Here is a 25,016-nt window from a genome sequence, read left to right as displayed (position 1 = left end):
TTAGGAAGGGGAAGCACGCACTTAATGCTCTCAGCTGAGCCTGGCACAAGTCCCTAAAGCAGTGGGGAGGGCTGGTGCTGCCGGTGTGGGGCCAGACAGGCAGCAGAAGGGACATCAGCATCACCCACAGCCAATCCCGCCTGTGCCAGCTCGTCTGAGCCAAGCGGGCTCCTGGAGCCAAGGACTGCATCAAGATCACCTTGTGCATCCCTGCTCTGAGCCGCGCTGGGAGCCGCATCGCTCCCGGCAGAGCTGGGTCCTGGCATTCGGCCCCTTTGTTTTCTGCAGCTTCCTTCAGGCAGGTTTTTAACTGACAGAGGGGTTTGAGCAGCCTGGGTGCTCCTGTGCACATTGACACAGCTGAGATGCACCCGGACCTGGCTCCTGCGGGCAGGAAACACCGATCACCCAGCCCCAACCCCTGCCATGGGCAGGGACCCCTTCCACTGGAGCAGCTTGCTCCAAGCCCCTGTGTCCAACCTGGCCTTGAGCACTGCCAGGGATGGGGCAGCCACAGCTTCTCTGGGCACCCTGTGCCAGCGCCTCAGCACCCTCCCAGGGAAGAGCTTCTGCCTAAGAGCTCAGCTCAGTCTCCCCTCGGGCAGGTTCAAGCCATTCCCCTTGGCCTGGCCCTACAGGCCCTTGTCCCAAGCCCCTCTCCAGGTTTCCTGCAGCCCCTTTAGGCACTGGAAGGCTGAACGAGTTATTCTGCAAGCAGCTGAGCTCAGCAAGTTGGTTTCTCATGGACTGCTGGGTATAACCTCCTTACGACATCCGTGATTTCTACACAATCACTTGGAGCTGGTCAGTGGGTCCAAGTAACCGTACGGACAAAGATGGACAAGCATCACAGAGCTTGGTTTGCTCAGGAAATCAGGCCTCAAAGATCTACAGACAGTGCCAGGACCCGGCTGCAGTTTGGGGTAAGAGCAAGATTAGAGCTGAGTGATGTGAATTGGAGACCTGGCCTGGCTGGAGGAGCTGAGGCTGTGGCAGGGAGGGCTCTTTGCTGTCAACCAACGCGCTGCTCCTTGGCAAGAGGGGTTTGTCACCCCTTAACTCACCACTGGGGCACTGTCACACTTGGAAACCCCTTGCACTGCGGGGGGGAGCCCCTACTCCTGTTTTCTCTTGTCCACACACAAGTATCCCAGTTTACCAGGCTCCTCCCCTCCCATTTCCCCCAGTTTGTACCCCCCCACTTGTATTCACTGCAAACCCAGCCTGGCTTTAGAGGAGCCAGTGAGAGATGCAGGCAGGGACCCAGTGCTGCAGGGGCAGCCCTGAGCTGCAGAGCCAGCAAACCCCAGCTCAGCCCCAGATCACAGGGGATGTGCAGATGCAGCTGGACAGCCCCAGTCCTCCCCAGTCCAGTCCAGTCCAGTCCTCTCCTCTCCCTCTCCCCCGCCCGCCTTTGGCATCCTGTTCCTCCCCCTCTAAATCCCAGCCCTTCCCTTCGGATTGGAGCATGGCTGCCCCCCCCCCCCTTGCTCTCCATCTTCATGCAGTCTGCAGAGGTGCATTGTGGGAAACTCCCAAGTTTCCCCCCCTTCCTCTGCCTTCTCCCTCCCTCCTCTCTGCGCAAGAGCCAGCTCCCAAGGTGTGACTGCAGGACACAAGGTAAGAGCTGCTGCTTTCCTGCTTTCCTCCCCATACAACAGCACCCGGGGTGGGGGGAGAGCGCCGGGGTCCCAATCCATGGGTGCTGCGTTCCTCCTGTGGGTGACAGAGCGAAACAGAGACCCCCATCTACCTGGTCAAGGTGAGTGGCCCCTGCTCGCAGCAGCCTGGGATGGAGGTCAAGGGCTCAGGAGCATGAACCCCCACAGCCCCCCCCCGTTAAACAGGGCTGCTTTCAACCCAAACCGGTGGGGACGGGTGGCCCCCAGCAGCTCCCTTCCCACCCCAGCTCCCTGCTCCTGCTCCCTGAAGGTCAGGCAGCCGGAAAAGCCAGTTCCGCATACGCAGCGCATGGGCTCCCATCTGCTCCCTGTGCTTCCTCCTACCTGCGATCCCCTTGGCTCGGCCGGCCTGGTCCCGGTGCTCCCGGAGGGGCAGCAGCAGCAGCAGCGCCGGGATGGACGCTGGGCTCTGATGCTGCAGCCGGGCTCTTCCAAGCATGGAGAAGCGGAGCCATGTGCCGGAAGCGGGGCTGCCGGGAGGAAGGAGGGGAAGCGGCAGCATCCCCCTCAGCCTTCAGCCTCGGCAGGAGCCTGAGCCCTCCCCAGCAGGGTTTGATCCGGTTTCCAGCGCGTTTCCTCTTCCTTCTGCATGGTTTGTGGTGTTGGTTTGCTTCGTGCTCTGCCCGGGGGTGGGGGGGTTCAATGTCTCTTATTGCTGTGGGTGCTGAGGCAGGAGGCAAGCACGGATAGGAGCAAACAGCATCCTGTGAATCATCTTTCCAAGGGAAGGAGGTGGGGATGGCTCTGTTAGGTTTGATCTTAAAGGGGTGTCCTTCGATATCAAAGCAGCTGGGGCTGGAAAAGAGCTCACAAAGGGAAATCTGCCCCCAAAACAGACTAAAATCGAGATGACAGCGGGAATAGCGCCTATGCTGCGCTATGGGGAGAATATCGCCCCGAAGGAGCGGCAGGGAGGAGGGTACCAGGGCTGTGTGCTTCCAGGGATGGAACGCATGGGGGATGTCTTGGCTTTTTCAGCCTCATGTCCCTGCTGCTCTATTCTATCCCTGTTCGCAGCGACCTGTTGCTTTGGTCCCTGCTCCTGTTTCGTTCCCTGATCATCCGGCAGCTTCTGATGGGGTTTAGGGGGGGAAAAGAGGATCTTTCCCAGCCTGGCCGGGCTTTGGCATGGAGGGGGAGGAGGAAGCGCTCCCATTGCAGCCCCGTTTCCCTGGGTGGGGCTTGGGCAGGATGCTGCCGGGAGAGGGAGGATGCAGCAGCCTGGATCCAGCTCCCTGCTCCGTCTCGGCACTGACCTCCGCAAGTTTGACCTTCACAGGTTTGACCTTCACAGGTTTGACCTTCAGCGTTTCCCATCTTTCCTCAGCCGCAGCGCCCAGCACCAGCCTCTGGCACCGGGATAATGTGGTGGGATGGGGGAAGGAACCCAGAATTCCCCTAAATGCGGATATCCATCCCTCTGCATCCATCCCCTCCCTGGCAGGCTGCTGGGGCCGGGGCCTGTGAGCACCCTGGCAGGCTCTCCCCATCCTTGCTTCAGCACGGGGGTAGGTAGAGGGGAGGGATGGAGCTCTCTGAGTGAGCGTTTCTGGGCTGGATGAGCCCCATCCATCCTCTCCCAGGTGCTTCCCAGCTTTGTGCAGGCAGGGATTGCGCTCTGGCTCTGCCGCACAAGGTAAGTGATGGGCTTTATCCCAGAGCGTGCCAGGAGCATCCCGGGAATGTCACTGCCTGGTGCTGCGTTGTTCCCTCTGTTCTCAGGTTGGTGCCTGCAGAGCTGGGGACTGATAGATCCAGGACCTGGCTCTGCACATGCAGAATTGTCTCTATAGTCATTTGCTGACCACAGCAGAGCCACAAAGGAGGGTGATGCCGCCAAAGCCTGGTGCAATCCTGCTATCGATCCCGAGGGATGGGTTTAGGATGGAGCTGAAGAGGGACGTTAAATTTGCTGCTGTTTCCTGCAGTGGTTGGGGCTGTTTCACCATCTCAAATGTAGCCCGCATCATCTTTGCTTGTGGATGCTGAATTTGAGATACAGGAGCCACTGACTGTCAGGAACAGGCCTTACAAGCAGAGATCTGTTAGAATCAGCCTTCTGCGTGTGGGTACCAACTGCTTGGGGAGCAGCATCCCAAACTGGAAGCATCTGCTCCCTTGCCAAAGGCAGTTCCAAAGTGCTGGCAGGCTCAGTGTAAAGAGCAGGGCTCTGGTGGGAAGGGATGAGCTGTTCATCCCTCTCCAGGAGGCAGAAGGGAGGCAGGAAACACTTGCTGACCCCGCCACAGTGTTATTCCAGGGATGGCACCACTGAGCCATTGCTGAGCAGAGAACTGAGGCATGGTCGCAGCCGTGTGTTAGGGTGGATTTGGTTGGGAATTGCTCATCTGCTCCCTCCTGGAACAGCTCCAAGTGATGGAGGAGGAGATGTCACTGATGCTGAGCTATGAAGCTGTGGTTGGAAGGGTGACAGCTCCATTTTCAACAGCAGAGCTGCCGCAGGAGGCTGCTGGGCCAGCTTCTTATGGGGCTTTTGGGCTCTGGTGGCCTCTCTTCTGATGGTACAGGAGGTGCCAGCCTGTCCCCAGGAAGGGATGTGCCACCTTTTGATGCAGCAACTTGTCCCCAGTGCCCAGCATTGGTGGCATTGAATTGCTGGCTCTGGGAGGGCTGGAAATGTGCTCTAAAGAAACAAAGTGAATGGGTTTGAAATGCAAAAGCCAAGACGTGCAGTGCCCAGGGCAGGATGCAGGGGTGGCACAGTGGTCTGGGATGCGGGATGCACCCATACCTGCCTGTAGGATGCCACACTGGTGGGTTAAGGCTCTGTGGTTCACGTTGCTGGCTGCGCATCTCCCACTGCATCTCCTGAATCACTCCCTGGTGTAAACTGCTCCAGTGCTTCCATGCAGTGTCCTGCAGAAGAGTTGCCATGGAAAACAGTCATCCTGGCTGAAAATCCTCGCCTTTGTTCCCTTAAATGTCTGCTTTGGGTGAGTGATGCTCAGCCCGGTCAGGGGGAGGTTTAATGTTTTAGCACCTCATCCTTTTTGATGGGTAAAGTTACAGGCTTGTTCCACTACAAAATATGGAACTAGAAAGGGGGAAATCAGGATCTGATTGTGCCTGATGTGGGGCTCAAAGCCAGGCTGGAAGCTGGGCCAGCACAGCAAAGTGAGGCGCTCGGGAGCTGTTTGAGCTATGACAGTGGCCCCTTTGGAAGCCGTGTTATGACCCGGCGAAGCTGGGGTTTGCTTTGCAGCAGGAGGCTGTTTCCATCCCAACCTCAGCAAAGCATTCCCAGCTTCTCTCTCATTCTGGAAGCTGTGGCTGAGATTGCAGCAGGTTCAGGTGCACCACGAGGGCTGGTGGCACTTGAGGGGGGGGGACCAGGCGGCTTGGCCAGCCTTTGCCAGCATGACTTCCCCTGCCAGCACCGTGCTGGGTACAGCTCAGTGCCCACCCCTATAGACATGAGTCAGAGCATGTGATTGGCACCCGTGGAGAGTCTGAGACAAAGATCTTCTGTTTCCCAACGCTGTTTTGGCAACTCCTCCCTCATTTCTGCTGCGGTTTGGGGGGCAGACCACAGGAAAGGGGTTTGTGCTGGGCGTACCAGCGCGATGTGGGGTCTGGGTGATGTGCTGCCCCTTTGGGACCGCGGGTGATGGATGCTGATGGAGGAGGGAAGGGGTGCTCTTGGCTGGGGTTTCCAGGCAGCAGCCTGTGTGTGTCTGAGAGGGCTGTGGGCAGGAAGCTGATGTGAGCTGCAAGTGCCATGGTGCTGCAGGGAAGTGGCTGGGTTTGTACCTAGGAAGTGGCCTGCAAGGAGCTGGTGCAGCAGGATTCGTGCAGCAGGAGCCCGCTGGTTCCGCTGATGGCAGGGTGAAGCAGCAGCGAGCGCCGCTGCCCTCAGTGCCGCGGGTTGAAGAGCAGAGAGAGTCAGTTTAACCGCTTCTCATGGGCCTTATGGCTTTATTTCCCCATAAGGGAGAGAAGAGAACAGAGAGGAGGAGCATGGTTTTGCCATGCAGGTGGCTGTGTAGAGAGTGCCTGAGCCGTGCAGGTTAGAGCTGTGCTTTGGGGGTAACAAAGAAGTGAATAAAGCCCCCGGCAGAGTATAGTGTGTCTGCAATGGGGGTTGGACTGGATGATCCCCAGAGGTCCCTTCCAACCCTAGTGATGCTGTGGATGTCACCTCCATCTCTCAGAGAGGGGTCAGGACAAGCTCACTCAGCTCAGATGTGATCGTCTGCAGAGGTCATGGTGTAGAAGAAGATGGTTTTGCCTTACTCTGGGCTTATGCTGGTGGGGAGTGCATTGGGGCTGCTTGTGGGACCCCAAACTGCTGTGTCACCCATGCAGGAGCATGGCAGCGCAGCCTCTGAAGGGGACACTGGAACCTGGGTCGTAAGCTGGGACTTGGCCCCATCTCTCTGCGGTTGGTGCCCGTTGTGGTGCTCCGGGCCTGCATCCCACAGCCATTCCCTTTGCAGATATAAGGCAAAGCTACAGGACCCATCCTGCTCCCACATCCCACCTTGGTACCGGGAATAACTCAGCCTCTGAACTGATGCATCATGCAGAGAGAGGTGAAGATCCCGGTGGCACGGGGAGCGAGGGGCTGGATGTGCGAGGCTGGGTGTGCTCCGCGTGGTGATGGATGCAGTCTGGTCACTGGGAGCAGCCACAGGATGGATGCAGCCATGGAGGTTTGCTGGCAGCGACTTGAAGCCGCTGCTGCTGCCTTTAAAGAGATTTCCAGCATCTGACACTCTCCATCTCGAGATGGAAAGGGTTTGTTGAAGAGGGAAACGTTTAATCCGGGAGGAAGGGGGGGGAATGTGGGGAGCAGCAAGGAAAAGGATCCATAAATATCCCATCAGTGAAGTGGGTCAGCAGCCTCTGGTGCTGTGTCTCTGGGGGGGCTGGTGGGCAGCAGGCTCCCTGCTCTGGTCCTGCTGCACCGAGGCTGCTCAGCAGCACCTCCGAGGAGCACCCCTCTTGCTGGGCTTGCCTTGGGTTCGATCCCATTTGCCGTGCACGGCGTCAGGAGCGGGGGGGATAAACCAGGCTGTAAGGGAGCTCAAAGCCTCCCTGGGGAGCTGCCCACGGCAGCTGAGCTCCTTATGTAAAGCTGGTTTAATATTGATGGTGGTACCGAGGCACTGCATTACCTCATCTGTCTTCACAGCGCTTCTTGGAGATGGGGAAAGGCTTAGTCACTCTATGCCATCGCTTCTCTTGGGTGCTTGCCTGGCATCTGCCTGCCTTTAACGTGGTTATTTCCCCCCAGCAGCTCAGGAAGGGGGTGAAGTGCTCTTTGTGCCCATTAGAAATGGGGACTTGAAGTACTGAAGCACAAAATACACTGCTCGGTTGTTGGGATGGGGCAGGGACTGAACACAAATCCAGCCTGGATGGGTCACTCCCCATCTGGCAGAGGACACAGGCACAGACCCCTGAGGATGCTTTCCAAAGGACAGTGTCTGCTGCTCCAAGCTTGTGGGGTTAGACAAGAAGGTTGAGGGCTCAAGCCCTGAAATCCTGGAGCCATCAGCAGCTCCCCTCTTCAGCAAGGGAAAAGGTTAGGCCTTGCCTATCATAGAATCATGGAATGGTTTGGGTTGAAGGGACCTTAAAGCTCCTCCAGCTCCAACCCCTGCCCCGGGCAGGGACCCCTTCCACTGGAGCAGCTTGCTCCAAGCCCCTGTGTCCAACCTGGCCTTGAGCACTGCCAGGGATGGGGCAGCCACAGCTTCTCTGGGCACCCTGTGCCAGCGCCTCAGCACCCTCACAGGGAAGAGCTTCTGCCTTAGCTCCAACCCTGTTTCAGTCTGAACCCATCACCCCTTGTCCCATCACTCCAGTCCCTGATGAAGAGCCCTCCCCAGCATCCTTGTAGCCCCCTCACACACTGGAAGCTGCTCTGAGCTCTCCACACAGGTTCTCTTCTCCAGGCTGAACAGCCCCAGGACGTCCCTGCCTGATTCCCCCTGGGTTTCCAGAAGCGATGGGATGTGCTGGTGCCTGACACAAGCCCTCTGATGGGAGATGGCCTCAAAGGGCAGTGGAGGTGCCACACTTGAGCCCGTGTTTTAAGGTGAATCCCATGCAGGGAAAGCAGGGCCAGCCTGGCTGCAGTCAGCAAGCTCTTTCTCACTTCTACCCTGGAACAAGTCAGGGGCGTGATTCCAGCTCTGCCTTCAGCTGTGGGGGCACAAACCCTGGTTTACTTCAATGGGGTTGGATGGTGCCTTACATGATGCTCAGCTGAGCTAGCCAGGACCTGCGGTTCCTCCTGCAGTCTTCTCATTGCAGCACACACTCAGTCCCTCCTTTCCTTAACTCTCCTCCAAGCCACTTTGGTGTGCAGGGAGAAGGAAGGGAGGTGAGAATGGATTTAAGCCTCAGGATCACAGGAGGGACACCCCAAGTCCTGTGCTGTGGTGCTCTGAAATGATCCCTTCTCCAGGGCAATGTGCAATGATCACAGCCTATTTCTTTTGCCATTAAATGCCAAGGGGCAATGAACCAGCATTGCCCTCTAGCCAGTAACCCTGGACCTCTTTGGAGAAGCCTTTGCCTCTCAGAACAGGCTGCCTTTCCCTCGACACATCATGAACTTGCTCTATCCATGTGCTCCAGCTGATTTCCCTCGCACCACTTCAGTCACAGAATCACAGAATCACAGAATCCCAAGGGTTGGAAGGGACCTAAAAAGATCATCTAGTCCAACCCCCCTGCAAGAGCAGGGTAACCTACAGTACATCACACAGGAACTTGTCCAGGCGGGCCTTGAATATCTCCAGTGTAGGAGACTCCACAACCCCCCTGGGCAACCTGTTCCAGTGCTCTGTCACTCTTACAGTAAAGAAGTTCTTCCTGATGTTAACGTGGAACTTCCTATGTTCCAGTTTACACCCATTGCCCCTTGTCCTATCACTGGATATCACTGAAAAAAGCCTAGCTCCATCATCCTGACACCCACCCTTCACATATTTGTAAACATTGATGAGGTCACCCCTCAGTCTCCTCTTTTGCAAGCTAAAGAGACCCAGCTCCCTCAGCCTCTCCTCATAAGGGAGATGTTCCACTCCCTTAATCATCTTTGTGGCTCTTCGCTGGACTCCTTCAAGCAATTCCCTGTCCTTCTTGAACAGAGGGGCCCAGAACTGGACGCAATATTCCAGACGCGGCCTCACCAAGGCTGAGTAGAGGGGGAGGAGAACCTCTCTTGACCTACTAACCACTCCCTTTCTAATGCACCCTAAGATGCCATTTGCCTTCTTGGCCACAAGAGCACATTGCTGGCTCATGGTCATCCTCCTATCCACCAGGACCCCCAGGTCCCTTTCCCGTTCACTACTTTCCAGCAGGTCAACCCCCAACCTGTACTGGTACATGGGGTTGTTCTTCCCCAGATGCAAGACTCTACACTTGCCCTTGTTAAATTTCATCAAGTTTCTCCCCGCCCAACTCTCCAGCCTGTCCAGGTCTCGCTGAATGGCAGCACAGTCCTCTGGTGTGTCAGCCACTCCTCCCAGTTTTGTGTCATCAGCAAACTTGCTGAGGGTGCACTCAGTTCCCTCATCCAGGTCATTGATGAAAATATTAAACAGCACCGGTCCCAGCACCGACCCCTGAGGAACTCCACTAGTCACAGACCTCCAGCTAGATTCTGCGCCATTGACCACAACTCTCTGCCTTCTTCCTTTCAACCAGTTCTCGATCCACCTCACTACTTGATCGTCAAGCCCACACTTCCTTAGCTTATCTATGAGGATGCTGTGGGAGACAGTATCAAATGCCTTACTGAAATCAAGAAAAACTACATCTACCGCTCTACCATCATCCCTCCACCTAGTCACTTCCTCATAGAAGGCTATAAGGTTGGTCATACATGACTTCCCCCTCATAAAACCATGTTGGCTGTTCTTAATGACCCCCTCATCCTTGATATGCCTAGTGATGGAGTCAAGAATAAGTTGTTCCATCATCTTTCCAGGGATGGAGGTAAGGCTGACCGGTCTATAATTACCCGGGTCCTCCTTCTTGCCCTTCTTATAGATTGGTGTGACCTTTGCCATCCGCCCTATGGTAATAGTCCATATGACCGTGCTGTTTTCCATCTGAAGGTCTCACGTGGGTAAGTTCAACCTCCTGTATCACACTGATCGGCACTGAAGGGTACAGTTGGACATGCAGAGCTTAGGCAGCAGCACTTGATCCCCCCAGTTTCTAACAGCCTGGTCCTCATTTCAGCTCATCTCACCTTGTGTAGTCACAGCCCTGCTGCTCATTTGGTTTTCCCTGTTCCCTTTCCAGGGAATTGTGCGTTTGCAGGCTCCTCTTTGGAGTGGCTGAATCCTGTTTCTCCTCTTTATGCTCTTTATGTTTCTCCTCTTTATGCCTGGAGAAGAGAAGGCTGCGTGGAGACCTCAGAGCAGCTTCCAGTACCTGAAGGGGGCCTATAGGGATGCTGGGGAGGGACTCTTCATCAGGGACTGTAGTGACAGGACAAGGGGTAACGGGTTCAAACTGAAACAGGGGAAGTTTAGATTGGATCTAAGGAGGAAATTCTTTCCTGTGAGGGTGCTGAGGCACTGGAATGCTTTGCCCAGGGAGGCTGTGAGTGCTCCATCCCTGGCAGTGTTCAAGGCCAGGTTGGATGAAGCCTTGGGTGGGATGGTTTAGTGTGAGGTGTCCCTGCCCATGGCAGGGGGGTTGGAACTGGATGATCTTGAGGTCCTTTCCAACCCAAACTATTCCATGATTCTATGATTCTGCCCCAGGAACACAATCTGCAGACTTCGGTCTGCTGGGGCCTGCATGTGTGGTGGTGACTCAGCCCTGGGAGCCAGAGCCAAACTGCCCTTCCCAAAGGGAAGCTGCCTTAGGAAAAGGTCATTTTGTGTCCCTTAGGATGCTCGTTTGGTCTTAAAACCAGCCAAATGCCACCTGAGGCTTACAGAACCTGCTGGGGGACCTGAAATGAATGGGGTTTGAGGTCTCTTCATCCTCCATGGCGCTGAAAACCTTTTGCTGTGTTGGTGTAAGGGCAAATGGCTTAGGAATATGCAGGGGGTTGGAACTGGATGACCTTAAGGTCCTTTCCAACCCAAACTGTTCTATGATTCTATGACTGTGTTGGGTGTTGTTCAAAGTCCTCCTTTAGCTTCAAGAAGGAGGGTCCTGCGAGGCACAAGCCATCTCCTCCAGCACTTCTCAGTGCTTTCCGCTCTCCTGGCTTCCAGCTGTGTCCTTCCAAAAGGAATTGTGGGCAGGCTTGGCTGTACACCTGGTCTCCTTGCTGATGACCTCCATCCCCAACCCATGGGTGACTGCGCTTGGCTCAAGCAATTTGGGGTTGCAGGATGGTCTTTGCCGTGGTTCAGCTGCTTCAGGCTAAGGGGTTGGGGGCTGACAGTGGAGATGAGGCAGGAAGAAGCATTAATACTGGCCTAGTAATAGGGAGCCATTTGATTCTTTGCCCAAAACCCAGCACAGGCCATGCTGCCTATGGGAATGGGGCTTTGGTGCTTGTAACTCTTCTCTTCGTCCCATAAACACGAGCCTTCCTGCCTGTTTCCCAGACAGGTAGGAGTAACAAAGAAAGGGAGGGGAGATTAGGGGGTAAGGAAGAAGATTTGTGGGTATATAAGGTCTTTTCTGCCATCTCTGGCTCTTCCTCCACAGCATTTGCTGCAGGTCTGATGTGGTCAGCAGCTATTTCTGAGAGTGATGCTTTCAACTGGAGGACACCCAGCATATCTCATATAAACCATGTAGACGAGGCCCGCAGTGCCATGGGTTAGTGGTGGCCTTGGCAGTGCTGGGGAATGGTTGGACCTGATCTTAAAGGTCTTTTCCAACCAGGTTGATTCCATGATTCTTAAGTTGCTGCTTTTCCCTTCCAGCTTGAAGCAGTGGGGGAAAGGTTGTAGGGCTTGGGGCTGGTCTCTGCAGAGGGAAGCCTTTCTCCTGCTGTTATGGTAAAGCTGTCAGTGACTCATCTGCTCCATTCGGTGCAGATTGATGCAGCTTTCATCTGTGCAGCAGCTGAAATCGATGTATTACATATACAGGAGGCAGATGAACAGATGTATTTGCTAATTCACTGTGGAGGGGGGGAGGCGGAAAAGGTGCCCTTCAGGGGAGCCAAGGAAAGATGCTCCTCATGTCAGCCCTGTTGCACTGACCTTGAGAGCCACACCAGCCAGCAGCACCCCAGGGGGGCTGTGGGGGCTGTGTGATGCTGCTTTTGCAGGGGCTTTTATTCCCCCCTTTTCTCCTTGATCACTGCTTCCATTACCTCTGCTCCCTCTTGCCAGCCTGGTTTAGCTGCTGGGAAGTGAACCCCCCCTGCAAGGCACAAGTTGTTAAAGAAAGAAACGGCACAGGGTGAGGGGAAAGGGAGGGAATGAAACCTCTCAAGTGCTGCTGTCTGTGTAGGAGGCAGAGAGGGAGCTGGAAGGGGGAGACAGGCACTGAGGAGCAGAGAGAAGGGAGGAATAAATAGATGTGAGGAGCTCTAAAGAAGAAAGCAAAGGTAGAGAAACAGGCCATTAGAGAGCAACTTTGTGTGACTGAATGAGGGAAGAGGGGGAGACAAAAGGGCTGTGGAAAAAACCCTCACATCTGCATGTGCAGGCTGAGCTTTTGGAAATGAGGAAAGCATCTATCTTCAGTCTGTGGGACACAGAAGTGCTTAAAGAGGAGCACAAGCCCTTGAAAGCACAGGGCTGGAAAGGGAAAGGAGCGGGGGTGATACCCAAGGTGGGGGAGTCTGCTTGGGAGGAAGGTAATAGCATACAGAAGGGGGTTAAGTGCTGTGATGGGAGAGGATGTTCTGCTAAGAGGACCTTGGGTCAGGGCAGAAGTAGCAGAAAGGGAGCCTGAGCTTCTCAGATGCATCATCTCAACCGAGCCAAAGGGGCTGGAGGGATGCTGGGCAGTTCTGCGCCCAGGTCCAGACATAGGAAACCACGTCAGAAAGCCTTTTCATGTGGACGCTGAAGAACTGCTGATATTGGTTTTTTTGCCTTACTTTGATTTCTACCTCTTTTAAAACCTTTTCTAATCTGTGTGTGGGACTTCCGTTGCTTGTAGTGGAAACCCACCTGGAAATCAAGGCGCTCTCTACCGAGCTCTTTGTAGCAGAGCAGGGCTGTGGGACAGGGCTCAGAGCAAAACCATCCTTCCTGCTTCCAGGAACCTGGAAACCAGAGCTGATCACGGAGGGGTGTGGATTAACTGTGAGGTTCTTGGACCATGCAGAACCCCCATTTCTCAGCCCAGGGGCCAGATTCCCCTCTCCGTGCTTTACCCATCACCTCCATAGGCTGCATGTGGCTTTCCTAGGGGAAGAAGCAGGCGTTTAATGCTTGGCTTATATAGTAGAACCACAGAAATAGTGGAGAGTGTGTGAGTGGCCCAAGTGATTGCCATCAAAGTGACTAAGCAGGTGATGTAATATTCATGACGTGATGAATGTGACTCTCCCTGCTTTAACCTCTGAGCCCGCTTCAGGCTTGGGCTCCACTTACTATTCCTTCGTGCCAGCCTTGTACCAGCTGTAAAACGAGGATGGATTGCTCCCAGAATGAAGGGCAGAGCCCTGTGAGTGACTGCCGTGGATCATAGAATCATAGAATAGTTTGGGTTGGAAAGGACCTCAAGATCACCCAGTTCCAACCCCCTGCCATGGGCAGGGACACCTCACACTGAACCATCCCACCCAAGGCTTCATCCAACCTGGCCTTGAACACTGCCAGGGATGGAGCACTCACAGCCTCCCTGGGCAACCCATTCCAGTGCCTCACCACCCTCACAGGAAAGAATTTCCTCCTTAGATCCAATCTAAATAGGGTTTCTGCTGAGCAGAGCTCCATGACTGCTTTTTGGAGGCAGTAGGAAGGACAAGGTGGTACCTGCAGGAGTATTACAACAGGAGCAGGGAAAGGGCAATATTCCTGCACGTCACCAGGTCTACGTGTTTGTCTACCAAGCCCCACAGAAGGTCTTAAGCTTGGTGAGCATCTGGGGTTGTGTTTGTGGGGTTACAGGATGCCCAAGTGCATGCTACCTCTTCAGCGAAGCACCAGGGGAGAGTGGTGGTGCTTTGGGTTCCCAAAGAGGTGTAATATGACAGACTCAGAAATGTGAGCGTGGTTTGGCTGCAAAGAGACTGTGCTCTTCTTTAACACACAAAGTGGGTTTGGAGCATGTAGAGCTGCTAGGGAGATCTGCCTGCTGTTGTTTTCTCCATAGGAAGGGCATGGACTTGGACTGAGTTACAAATCTAAGGGAAGAGTAGCTACTATCCTGCTTAACCCTGGCTATAATAACCCTGGGGCAGGTTATCTGCCTCTCACCTGTCCATGTGCTATCTCAAAACTGGTCACCATGGATCATCCAACGCCTTCTGGAGGCTTCAGGCTCCATCTCAGCAGATATTACCCAGCTAGAATTCATCCTCTATGGGAGGTGTGTTAGGTAAGTGCTGTGACAAGCCTTCTGTCCCCATTCCATGCTACAGGAAGAGTGGAGACTACACTCCCAGGTAACTGCCAGCCTTTCAGACAGCCTTTTCGGTACATGATGTACCAGTCTATGGTCACCATGCCTGGTGCAGCGTGAGAGTGATGGACTGCCATGATTTCAGTGCTGCAGCTCCCTCCGTCGACTCCAGTTGAGAAGCTGGTGCCTATCAAACAATGGCTTACAAAGGAGAGCAAAGGTGGGGTGGGGGGGATTCTGTCTTACACCAAGCTTTGCGCTGGCATTTCTGTGAGTAGGTTTCCTCCAGGCCAGTGTTTCTATGGAGATGGAGGGTGGAACACCACCGTGTTCGCCTGTTTCCCAGAGGAATCAGCGGCACCGACCAGTGCTGCAACCCTGGGACCATCTTGGATGTCTTTAAAGCACTCTGAGCCGCTCTGGAAGGAGCATTTGTGTGCGGAGGTCTTTGAGGAGCCTCTTTACGTCTAAATGCAGGCAGTGAACAAGCTCCTGTTTCCCTGAGCAGGCAGGAAGCTCTCGGCAGGAGGTAATGAAGCAGGCTCATCCCACAGCTGCCTCCTGTTTGCTCATTATTGCCCAAGCTCAAAGCTGATGTGGTGCTGCACCGGGTGGCAGCCACCTCCTTGCCTCCCATCACGCAGAGGTGTAGCCATGGGAGCTCCGTGTCCTGGCGCACTCTGCCTATTGAGGCTCACTGGGGGTGATGCTTCTATTGTGTGTTTAGCACCTTTTGAAGCCCATTTTGTCCATTAGCTGAATTCTCTGGGTGTAGCTGTGCTGTTCACTGCTTTCATCAGAAATGGCTCCAGTTAATCCCCTGCAGCACATCTGACATCCTGCTCGGCTCTGCAAGGAGGCAGGAGTGAGATCTCTCAGTCACTGTGAGATGCAGCTTTACAGTAAACGGATGCACTTGCACCGGAGTCAATGCACGGGTTGGCACCAGCTGAGGATCTGCTGCTTGCCTCACTTTGTTGTGGCTGCACCAGAAACGCTGACAGCAATAATCCTTGTGGCTGCAATAACTGAGGAACTAATCCTGCTTTTGCTGCAGTATCCATCTGGAAGGAGAGGATCAGACAAGATCACGCATTAACCACTTCCTAAACTGAACTGCTGCCAGAAGGGTAGAGGATGAGATAGAAGCAGGGAGCAGCTATCGATCTGCTCTCCTGTGGAACACAATGTTCTCTCCTCACCCAGGAGGTAGGGATCTGTGCTGAGAAATGAAAAGTGAGATTTATTTGGTTGGACGTGAGCATCTCTCGTCACTGACAAATGGCATCACATACAGAGATGGGGTGGACTTGGATTACAGATGGAGCCTGGCTGTGGCAGCAGGGATGACAGGCAGTGCCACTTGCTTGATGTTCTTGCAGGTACAGGGACTGTAGCAGAAGCTTTGAATAGAGCTCAGAGTTACTCAGGGAAGATCCAACATCTTCCCAGCTGTGTTTCTGTCCTCCTCTGTTACCTCCAGGTAGGCTGGCACTGGATGCTCTGGCCTTCCCCTCACCTCACTGCTCTGCTTCCTCTTCCAGGTGCTGTATCATGCTCAGATAGGACCCCGCCAGTGTGAGAATCATCCCAAGACGACCACTGCAAGGGGCTGAGCTCAGGTGCTTCCTCTGCCTTCTGCAGCAGCCGGAACAGCAGGAGAGGAGAGCTGGGATAGCCCCGTGCACTGCACCCACTCACAGCCCACAGCGCTCACAGGGATGGATTCCAAAGGCAACGTCCGAAGTGGGAACAAACCCGACGCCAAGGCCCCCAGCTCCGGGAAGCCGGAAAAGCCCAGCCCTGTGCCTGCCACCAACGCAGACAAGAAGGATGCCCCCAAAGAGCAGCCTGCTCCTGCCACCAAGAAGGCGGGAGGCGACGCTGCCATCGCCAACAACCACAGCAGCCTGAAACCCAGCCCTGCGGCCACCGAGACACAAGAGGCCACGGGCCCGTCCCCTGACTCTGAGAACAAGGGAAACAGCTCCGAGGAGTCGCCGGGCAGCATCTTCGACAACGTGAAGCCCTTGCTCATCGTCGGAGGGGTGGCGGTGGCCGCGCTGGCGGTGGTTGTGGGAGTGGCCTTCCTAGCCCGGAAAAAATGATGGAGCCGGGATGGGGATGAGGAACCCAGCCCCGTTGTACAGCTCCTTTTGAGACCAATGCATGCCGAGAAAGTCTATACATATCTCTCTATATACATATCTATATAGTGAGCTAGATAGGTCAACAACAACCACCAACTGCAACTCCAAGTCTTGTTGAAGACAACTGTGCGGTTTGACCCGGTGCGGGGTAACTCCATGCACTCAGTGTGTTCTTTCATGTACTATATCTTGGCTTCTACCACTGTGTATAGGTTACAGCTTCTCCTGATGGGTGTAAATGACGGTGTCCCCTCCCCTCCCCTGCTGTCCTCCCTGGGAGACACCCTCACCTCTCTTGCAGTCCCCTGTTTTCGAGTCCAAAGTGTCCTGCGTCCCGTCCAGAGTCCCTGCTTTGTCTTTTGGTTCCTGTTTGGATTGGTTTCAAGTTGGGTTGTGGTGAAGATGGTGTAAGGGGGAGATGGAGCCTTGTGCTAAGACCTGCTTTGCCTGTCGCTGTGTGTTGGGCTGGTGTTTATCCACCAGCCCCAGGGCAGGGGAAGCACTGGGCAATGGCAGGCTCCATGACCAACCAGCACCTCTAATAGAGGTCTCATGTATCTGCTGCTCATCAGCCCACCTTCCAGCCAACTGGAAAGTTCCCCATAGAAAACAGGCTGAGACTGCAGCGTGGTAGAGCTGAGGATGCAACGGGGGATGTCACATCAAGCCACTTCCCTGCTGAGCTGCCAGGGGGGAGTGAGCAGAGGGGCTGTACAGTGCACAGAGAGATACCTGGTGATGCCCCGTGCTGACCTCGGGCAGGCAGGAGCTGCCATCTGCTTGGTTCCTTTCACGCTGGCAGGCAGCCTTTGGGATGCCAGGGCTCAGCAGGGTCATACAGCAGTGTTTGGGAATAGAGAGACTTTGTTTTGGATCTAGTATTTCCTAGGTTAGGCTGGGCTTTGCTGGATGCTGTGGCCTCAGCCCCAACTCCCTTGTGGTCAGCTGGACTCTTCCTGGTCATCTCTTTGGGCTTGGGATCAGGCTTTTCACTTGATTTTTTTTCCCTGCTGAGGGCTTTGGTCTCTTGGTACATGAGAAGGGAGAAAAGGGAGCCAGGAGCCGGTTTTAGGGGCAGAGAGGACCTGGGACCCCATAACACTGATCTGCTTTAAACCCTATCCAAGGGCTCTAGATGCCCATCTGCCCTGGGGGGATTTCTTCCCTCCCTCCTATGAGGGATCTGTCACTGCTCCACACTTTGGGAATGGAGACAAATTCCCATCCCTCGGGAACAGCCTGGTTTCATTGGTGAGTACCTTGGCTCCAAAGCCAAGGTACTAAACCTTGTGAGGGGGAGAAGAAAGGCAGGCGACGAGAGAGGGTGTTCAGTGCGTTGGCTGATGCCATTAACACTATAAGGTGAACAGACCTGGGTCTGAAAGCTTCCATTAGACTGTTCTTGGCTGCTGTGCTGCTGCATAACAGAGTCTCATGGTTTGAAATTAGGCCAGAGCTTAGGAGAGGTCAGAAGTGTGGGGTCTCCAGAGCTCAGCAGCAGTTGGAGCTGATGGCCAGGGGCTGGAGTGATGGTTGGTAAGAGGTTGTGATAGAGTGGAGTGGGTTCAGTTGAACCCGAGCTGTACATCTTTCACTGAGCCTGGATGTGTGAATTCAGTGCGTGCAGGGCCAGAGGAAGGTCTGGGTTCCTCAGGTACTGCCTCTGGGGTAAGTGCTGCTGGCGGCTGTGTATAACCTGATCTGGCAGTTCTTCTCTTGGCTCATGTCTGTCTTATTTACCTCCAGGAAGCTGAATGCACAGGGCTTCCCCAAACACAGGTATTTTAATGCAGCCTGGCCACTCCTATGGTGAGCTTTGCCATCCTCTTTTCCCTAAAACTCATAAAATATCCCCAAAGGTGATTGTGGGACTATCGGATGCTGCCTTCTGATGAACCACAGGCTGTGTGCTGCTGAAGTTTAATGCCTTCCTCTACCAGAATGGAGACAAGGGGCAGGCATGTTGGGCTTGGAACCAGTGCTACAGCCCCTGCGGAAACCCTGGTAGCTTAAAGCACTCTGTGGCCGTGTTGTGGTTGTGTCTCCCAGTAGCACTGCGTCACTTATGGCCTGGAGGGTCTCTGTGGCTTGCAGCAGAAGGCTCCATTGTGTTTCTTTAAGGCCACTTTTCCCTTGCGAACTGATTTCCCCTCCTCCTGTTTTGCAGATGTTATTTTGGGGACAGACAGGGGAGGGCAAGCAAAGGCAAAGGAACAGGAAGGTATCTGGAAAGCAGAGATGTGAGAGGACACAGCTCAGGGGCAGCCCGCGCACAGCTCCCTTGCAGTGAGTGCAGCTGGGCTTTGCAAGAGGACCCTGCTGGTGCCCTGCCCAACCTCTCGCCATGCTGGGGAGAGACTCCCATTGCATCCCGGCTCCTCCTGTTCCCCCTTGCACCCTGATCTGTGCGTTCTGGTTCCCCATGAGAGAAATCTGGGAGCACAAACCGGAGGCAAACTGCAGTGCAGTCCTGCCAGGAACCTGAGCTCCATGCCTATACCCGCTGGGAATAGAGCACCGGATCCAAACTGCCAGGGTTTGGATGTGGGGTGGCCATCCCTGAGCTCCTCTTCCCTCCGATCTCTGCAGCACAAAGCTCTTGGCACCAGGAAATCTTTGCTTATGTTGCTCACGAGGAAGGGAAATTGATGCTTTGATTCACCTTTTGCCAGAGGAGGGTGATGATTTCAGACAGTGGCTTCTGCTTTCAAGGGGAGGCCTGGCTCCAAGAGATGCTTCTGCCTGTCCTGTCTGTTCCCTCCCTCTCAGGCCCAGCATATGATTCTTTCTTTAGCAGTGTGTGACACTATCTATTACAGACAGAGCATCTATCTATTCTGCCATGACCAGCATAGATAGATAAAGGGGGAGGAAAAAGGAACACCTATTTTACTTTCTAAACTCCCCTATTAACTTAAAGGGTTCTTTATTTCCTTGACTTAACCTTTGGCAACAGAAGAGGGGAAGCCCAGTTCTCAGCCACCATGGGCCTTAACCATTTCTGTCCACCTCCAACTTCCCCCTGCCCTTTTTTGCCCTCAGATGCCAGGAATTTCACCCAGAAACCCACCGCAGAGATGGTGATGGGGCTGCAGCTCATCCCTGGGGTATGTAAGCACATGGGAGCCCTCCCTAGGCACTGAGCAGGGTATGTCCTGTTCATAAGGGGGTTTCCACCTACTGCGATGGCTTAGCGTTGCTGTCTGCTGTCTAGATTTGGTACCTGGGACTCACCCCTTTGGCAGTTTGGTTTGGAACATACCGGTGTTTGTGTGTGTATGCATCACCCTGCCTTGAAGCATATTCCGTGTCTCTATGTATACGTACATGTATGTGTGTATTACTGCAGTCTGGGAGAGGGGGGGAACAGCCAACCTGGAGATGCCCCTTCATTTGTTGCCCTGCGTTCCCACCAAGTGTCTTGTGCTGTCTTCTGTTGTGCCATTCACATCCTGCCGTGTAGCACCCGGATTCCTTTTCACCCCTGGTTTCTTCTCAGTGCACAGAATGTATGGCTAGTGAACTGCTGAATGTATGATGTGCCCCTTGTGCTAGAAGCTCAAAGTTCCTGTTCCCCCTCCCTGGATAGTCGTGTGGGCTGCTTGCTTTAAAACAAGGCACTTCTAGACTATACCGGACTGTGTTGTAGTGCTTTCTGAAGTGTGGGTCTAGTGTTGATTTGAGTCAGGTAGCTCGAATGTAGATGCCATACAAGCCCCTAAGCAGGCGGCTGGGGCGATGCACTTCAGTCCTGACTTGCAGACGACACCCTCTTAGCAAACACCTCCTGTTCTGCCTTAATGTGCCAGGCTGTGCAGTGGTTTCACTCTGAGATAAAACACACCCAGCGAGAAGTAGGCTGAGAAGAGCAAATCTGCCCCTCTCAGAGCTGAAGCTGAACCCAAACCCGTGGAAGCAGAGGCTTCGATGCCTGAACTCGCTGTGCTAAATAAATAGTTGTCTTTTCTCGTACTGAGCACACGCTGTTATTTGCTTGATGTTCTTTGTGTGGTGTTTGTGATACGAAGTCCTCCTAGTGCTATCTCCGTGGGGTTAACTCGAACCAGATGCTGTGCTTGGGGTTTGAAGAGATCTAGATTGCTAGTTTACTCTTTTGATTAAGTCTATAAATTAGGAATCTGAAGACATTGTAGCTTATCACTACAACTAGAGATTCAATTACTACACCTGACCTCAATGCGTTTTTAAGGAGCTATAAGTTTGAGTCGACTATAAAGATGTCATTATGTTCTCTTAGTGGAAGGTTTTCTGATGCTTCTAGCTTGAAGATGAAATGGATCACACTTCTGCTTCCTCTTTTCTCCTATGGAAAAGTCCTGTTATTCCTGTTAAGTTCCGCAGTAGGATGCAAGCAAATCTGGAAGCTGAAGGATAATGCAGCAGTGTTTTCAGCAGGGTAAGAATGCATTCCTGCAGGTGCTGTTCACCTCATGCTTAAAGCACTGGGCAGGCTCTTACCCTGAAGCCCTTCTTAGTTCCTTTAGGTTGAGTGGGAAGTTAAAAGTGGGTTTATGGCTCTGCTGAATCAGAGTTTAGGGGTCGATCCATGGGCTACTGAAAACAAGTTTTCCATTGGCTTCACCATGCTCTGCTCAGGCCTTTGAAGGCACCAGGGATACAACTGCAGGTCACTGTAAAATGGAAACCCATCCCAATGGCATGCTTTCTTTTTGAGCTGACAGAAACATTCCTTAGTCCTGCTTAGTGTAAGGAATGTGTAACTAAAGCCCCAAGAGCTGGTGAGAGATGATTCCTGCCTTAAAAACTTCCCTTCCTTTCCTGGAACCGCCACTGGGGTTTAGAAGTCAGCATCCTTCTATTCTGGGAATCGGCTGGAACAAACAGTCCTGAAGAGGTGCGAGGAAAATCATCCTTCAGGAAACACACCAAAGAAGGAAGGCAATGTCAAAATGTACTTGAGAGGTGGGATTCTTGGAATTTCAATCCGCTCTACACCAAGATGCGAGGCAGTGCTACTGAGTGCGTACAAGAAACGGTACAGGGATGTGCAGAGAAGAGAGAACAATTCCATCATCTTCACAGTTTTGGTAAGGACGCATTAACTTCCATACCCTAACCACTTCTAGTTATTTCTCTTGGACATAAGGAAAAATGACCAACTGATTCCGTGCAAGTTAACCTCCACTGACTTTTCCAAAGGAATTTTTGCTGCCCCTGTTCCGTCTTCAAGGGTTTGTGAAGCATGAAAAAGACCTGAAGTTTTCTACAACCAATTTTGTACGATTAAAGGAAATTGCAAGTTTATTCTTCAGGCATTTTGAAGGGCTTTGTTCTCCTTTTTCACATCCTAAAAGGACTGAAAATCCAACCTTACGTGCATTCCCATCCTCTCAGGCTGGGACTTCATGCTAAGGCAGGGATGCTGGTTCCCTTCCCAAGCCATGCAGCATCTTACTGCTGTCTCATTCCCATCATCATGAAGCTGGGAGACATCTCCCAGTGCACAGGAGAAGGCAATCACCTCATCAACTGGCTGCAGTTCTGCTTTACAGGTTGGGCACCTCCCTTTATGAAGAGAACTGGCTTTGGTCTGCATAATAAAGACTCTGTGTCTAAGTTGCTGAAGATCTGACCTGGGCTTCCTGCACATTTTGGGTCTTACAAGTGGCACTCAGTTGACAGCTCCACTGCAGAGTGTGATGAAGCCTGTGCAGCAACGTCCTCTGCTGTCATTCAGCCCATGTACTTCAAGCTTTATGCTCTTCAGGCTAAAGAAACCAGGAGAGGGCGATGAGAGCAGTGTCTGCTTAGTACTGTGGATCAAATCCTGCTGCTCGGGGCTTTCCAGCTCTATTTCTGCCATTTTCAGCTCTCTCTGTTTAATGGACTTTTCAGCCCATCATTTGCCTCTAAGTACTTCTCCTGCAGTGTTTTTGGCCTATTTTTGTTCTCTTGAAACTCTCTCCTGCCCTCACTGAGCTGGTGATTAGTTCTTTGCTGCAGTTTATCTATTTGAAGTATTATTTAATCACTAATGGGAAGTTATCTTTTAAGTGTCAAAGGGCACAGAATAAGACATCTGAGCTGTCATGGCAAAAATGAGAGGGTACTTAACCTAGGTTCATCAGACTGAAGGTAGTCATACAGAAAGCTGAGCTTGAGTTAGATCATCTTGAATTGAGATGGTGACACAAGGTGCTCCTGAGGGTACCGCAATATAACTGAGACCTTGACTTGGAACATGCCCCACATGCCATTCAGCTGCACGTGCCTGGGTCTGTCCAACACTGGTTTTCTATGTCTTCTACTGCATCTTGCTGTGGTCTGCTCTGTCACTTTACCTTGACTGGCCCTGAGGAGTTAGATCTGTTCATCAAAGGGGGTTTAGGATGACTTTTTCCTCTTTGAGATCATCAGGCCAGCCCTGTGACCTGCTTTCCTGTTTAACACCCAAATTCCTAGGCTGAAGATGCCAGATGTGGCTCCATTGGCTTATGGAGATCTAATCCATTGCTTGTCCTTCACGGATTCTTTGGCTACGGCACTGTACTCCCTTTCCTTTCCCTACTTCCTTCCTAGGCAACTGCAGATGTAGCCTCTCCACAGCTAGGCACAAACCCTGCCCCGAGGCTGAGGAAGACACATGAAAGGTGCAGGCAACATTCAGCCACTGAGCACTGCAAGAGCAATGCAGAATATGTGAAGCTTTCATCTGCCCTAATTGCTAAGGCTTAAGGGTCTGAGTCTGCAAGATGCTGAGTGCTCTTATCTGCCATGGGAGCTCAGCAGATGAGGAAGCCACAGCTGGAAGGTGCCTTTCTTGTCTTTGCTTTTCCATGCCACCCATGCAGCTAATATCAACCACCTGCATTTCTGCTGGCCTTGAAGAAGCAGCTCCAGGGGCCTACTGCAGGACTGATACAGAAGACTGAAAAGATTAAGGATGCAGAACACTGCAAAGGCTGAGGATGCAGAAGACTGCAAGGATCTTTTGGTTATGAATGGGCTGCTTGGGTGTTATCACTTGATGCAGTAATGCAAGAGTTCTGGGCCTTGAAAATCTACACCTGATTCAACTAACCATGCTGATAAGCTGGTATCAAAGCCTGCAGGATCATAGCTGTTGGCTTTCCAAATGCATGAGTTTGGTTCTACTGCATGTTATAGTCCCACTTGCTGCTTTGGACCGTGTGTGCTGTGCCTGGATGCTCTGGCACGCAGTAGCTGGGGACTTGTGCTCTCCATTCTTTGATGCCCTTCAAATTAAACATTTTGGGGTGTTTTTTTTTTTTTGCTGAAAACCATAACTTGGGTTAAACAGGATTTGGACCAATGCATTCCTCTTGCTCCTGTTTCTCCTTCAGTTGCTTCCAGCTTGAAATTCACAGAAGATTCTGTTACTTTTTCATCACTCAGAATGCAGAGCCCGATGCAGCAGAGCAAGAATAAAGGCACAGGTTCTTTCTGTCTGTGCACGACGATGCTCCGGTACCAAACCTCCCACCGGGAAACCTTTCATCATCGTTGCAACTGTAAAGACCTGCATTGTATCCCTGGTTTTGCCGCGGCAGCTTCAAGCACTCAAGTTTCTGAGGTGATTTGATAAGGACAAGGGTGCCCATACAGTTTTGTCACGTTAAAAACCAACCAACAAGTGAATAATTTGGCTTTCTTCACTTTTGAGCAGCCCTTCTAAAACCTGGTGCCCTTCCCCAAGTCACTGCTTAGGACCGTTTCCATTGATGTCTAAGAGTTGCAGTCTGGACTCCCCAGTGAAAACCAACTCTCTTATAGCGGTAGGTGCAGGCTGATAACAAATTGGTGGAGCAACTAAAACAGGAGGAAGGGAACGTGAAGGTCAGATTACAGGGGATTTTGATTCTTTTCCTTATGGTTTGCTTGGATTCTGTTACTTTTCCAGGGACTGATCCAAAGCCCTCGGGAAGTTATTGCTGGTAGCAGGGAAGCGCCTGCTGCTACCCCACAGGCATCTTCCCAATGGCATCAGTGGGGTTTGAGCCAGCCCCTACATGTGTTTTGCAAAGGATAGTGATCTTCAGAGCAACACCTTGATTTCTTCCCTGTACAAACAGACCTGCTCGTCACTGACACCTCTTTACCTGTGTTCAGCATACAGGTTTGGTTTGGGTTTTGCTTTCAGGCACAATATGCTGCTGAGACACATTTCCTGGAGGGAAATGGACACCTACCTACACACAAAGCTATCCAGCTGATTTATACCTTGTTGAATTTATAACCTTGTCTATGCTTCTATGGACACTTTGTATGGGCTGCAGCTCAAATCCTAAAATAGTCAAGAATTTTCCTTTCCCATATAGTATTCTATTTCCTTTGACTTAAAACAAAAACAAGCGTATAAATGCAATAATGCAGGTAGACTAGAAATACTAGATTGAAAATTAAAGTAGTTTAGCTTGTCCCATTGTGACCGACAGTGTTGTCCGACACCCAACGCTGTACCCGACCATATTCCAGGCTTTCTATGTAGCTGAATCTAGTATTAGCTTTGAAAACCCATTGTATGAGTGGTGGGTGGATGGGTTTGGAAACGTGTGCTCTCTACCCATTGTATGTTACTCACATCAGAAGCTGTATGGCCACTCCATATGCTGTGAAACTGTAAATGATTCCCAATACACCTGTAACTCTTACCAGGATTGTGAGAAATAAACTATATACAGAGATATATATACACACA

At 52.6% G+C, this 25,016-nt stretch overlaps 2 protein-coding genes across 8 annotated transcripts in view; one reads left to right on the top strand and one right to left on the bottom strand.

Moving 5' to 3' along the window:
• Nucleotides 1-2,782, bottom strand: part of LOC136017085 (NACHT, LRR and PYD domains-containing protein 3-like) — a 10,664-nt gene extending 7,882 nt beyond the window's left edge. The window contains exon 1 of the mRNA XM_065685071.1: nucleotides 2,007-2,782. The gene's annotated coding sequence lies outside the window, so the exon portion shown is untranslated. The remainder of the gene's footprint in view (nucleotides 1-2,006) is intronic.
• Nucleotides 810-25,016, top strand: CEND1 (cell cycle exit and neuronal differentiation 1). Of its 7 annotated transcripts, XR_010613829.1 has the most exons (4): nucleotides 810-923; nucleotides 1,662-1,762; nucleotides 1,933-2,274; nucleotides 15,710-15,885. XR_010613829.1 is itself a non-coding variant. In XM_065685077.1 (3 exons), the coding sequence occupies exon 3, from the start codon at nucleotides 15,887-15,889 to the stop codon at nucleotides 16,271-16,273; it is 387 nt and encodes a 128-aa protein (XP_065541149.1). In that variant the 5' UTR covers nucleotides 839-923; nucleotides 1,662-1,762; nucleotides 15,710-15,886; the 3' UTR covers nucleotides 16,274-25,016. The 7 variants fall into 7 exon arrangements, 6 of the variants coding, with proteins under 6 accessions (XP_065541152.1, XP_065541149.1, XP_065541148.1 ...); XM_065685077.1 differs by lacking the exon at nucleotides 1,933-2,274 and having other exon boundaries at nucleotides 839-923; nucleotides 15,710-25,016; XM_065685080.1 differs by lacking the exons at nucleotides 1,662-1,762; nucleotides 1,933-2,274 and having other exon boundaries at nucleotides 836-923; nucleotides 15,710-25,016.

The sequence above is a fragment of the Lathamus discolor genome, chromosome 6 (assembly GCF_037157495.1).
Source record: "Lathamus discolor isolate bLatDis1 chromosome 6, bLatDis1.hap1, whole genome shotgun sequence".
In the NCBI taxonomy this organism is placed as follows: domain Eukaryota; kingdom Metazoa; phylum Chordata; class Aves; order Psittaciformes; family Psittacidae; genus Lathamus; species Lathamus discolor.
This window is presented reverse-complemented; position numbering and strand designations above follow the sequence as displayed.

What these genes read in the sequence shown, in the direction of transcription:
- CEND1 (XM_065685080.1), top strand. Translation starts at nt 15,887, where the DNA reads ATGGATTCCAAAGGCAACGTCCGAAGTGGGAACAAACCCGACGCCAAG.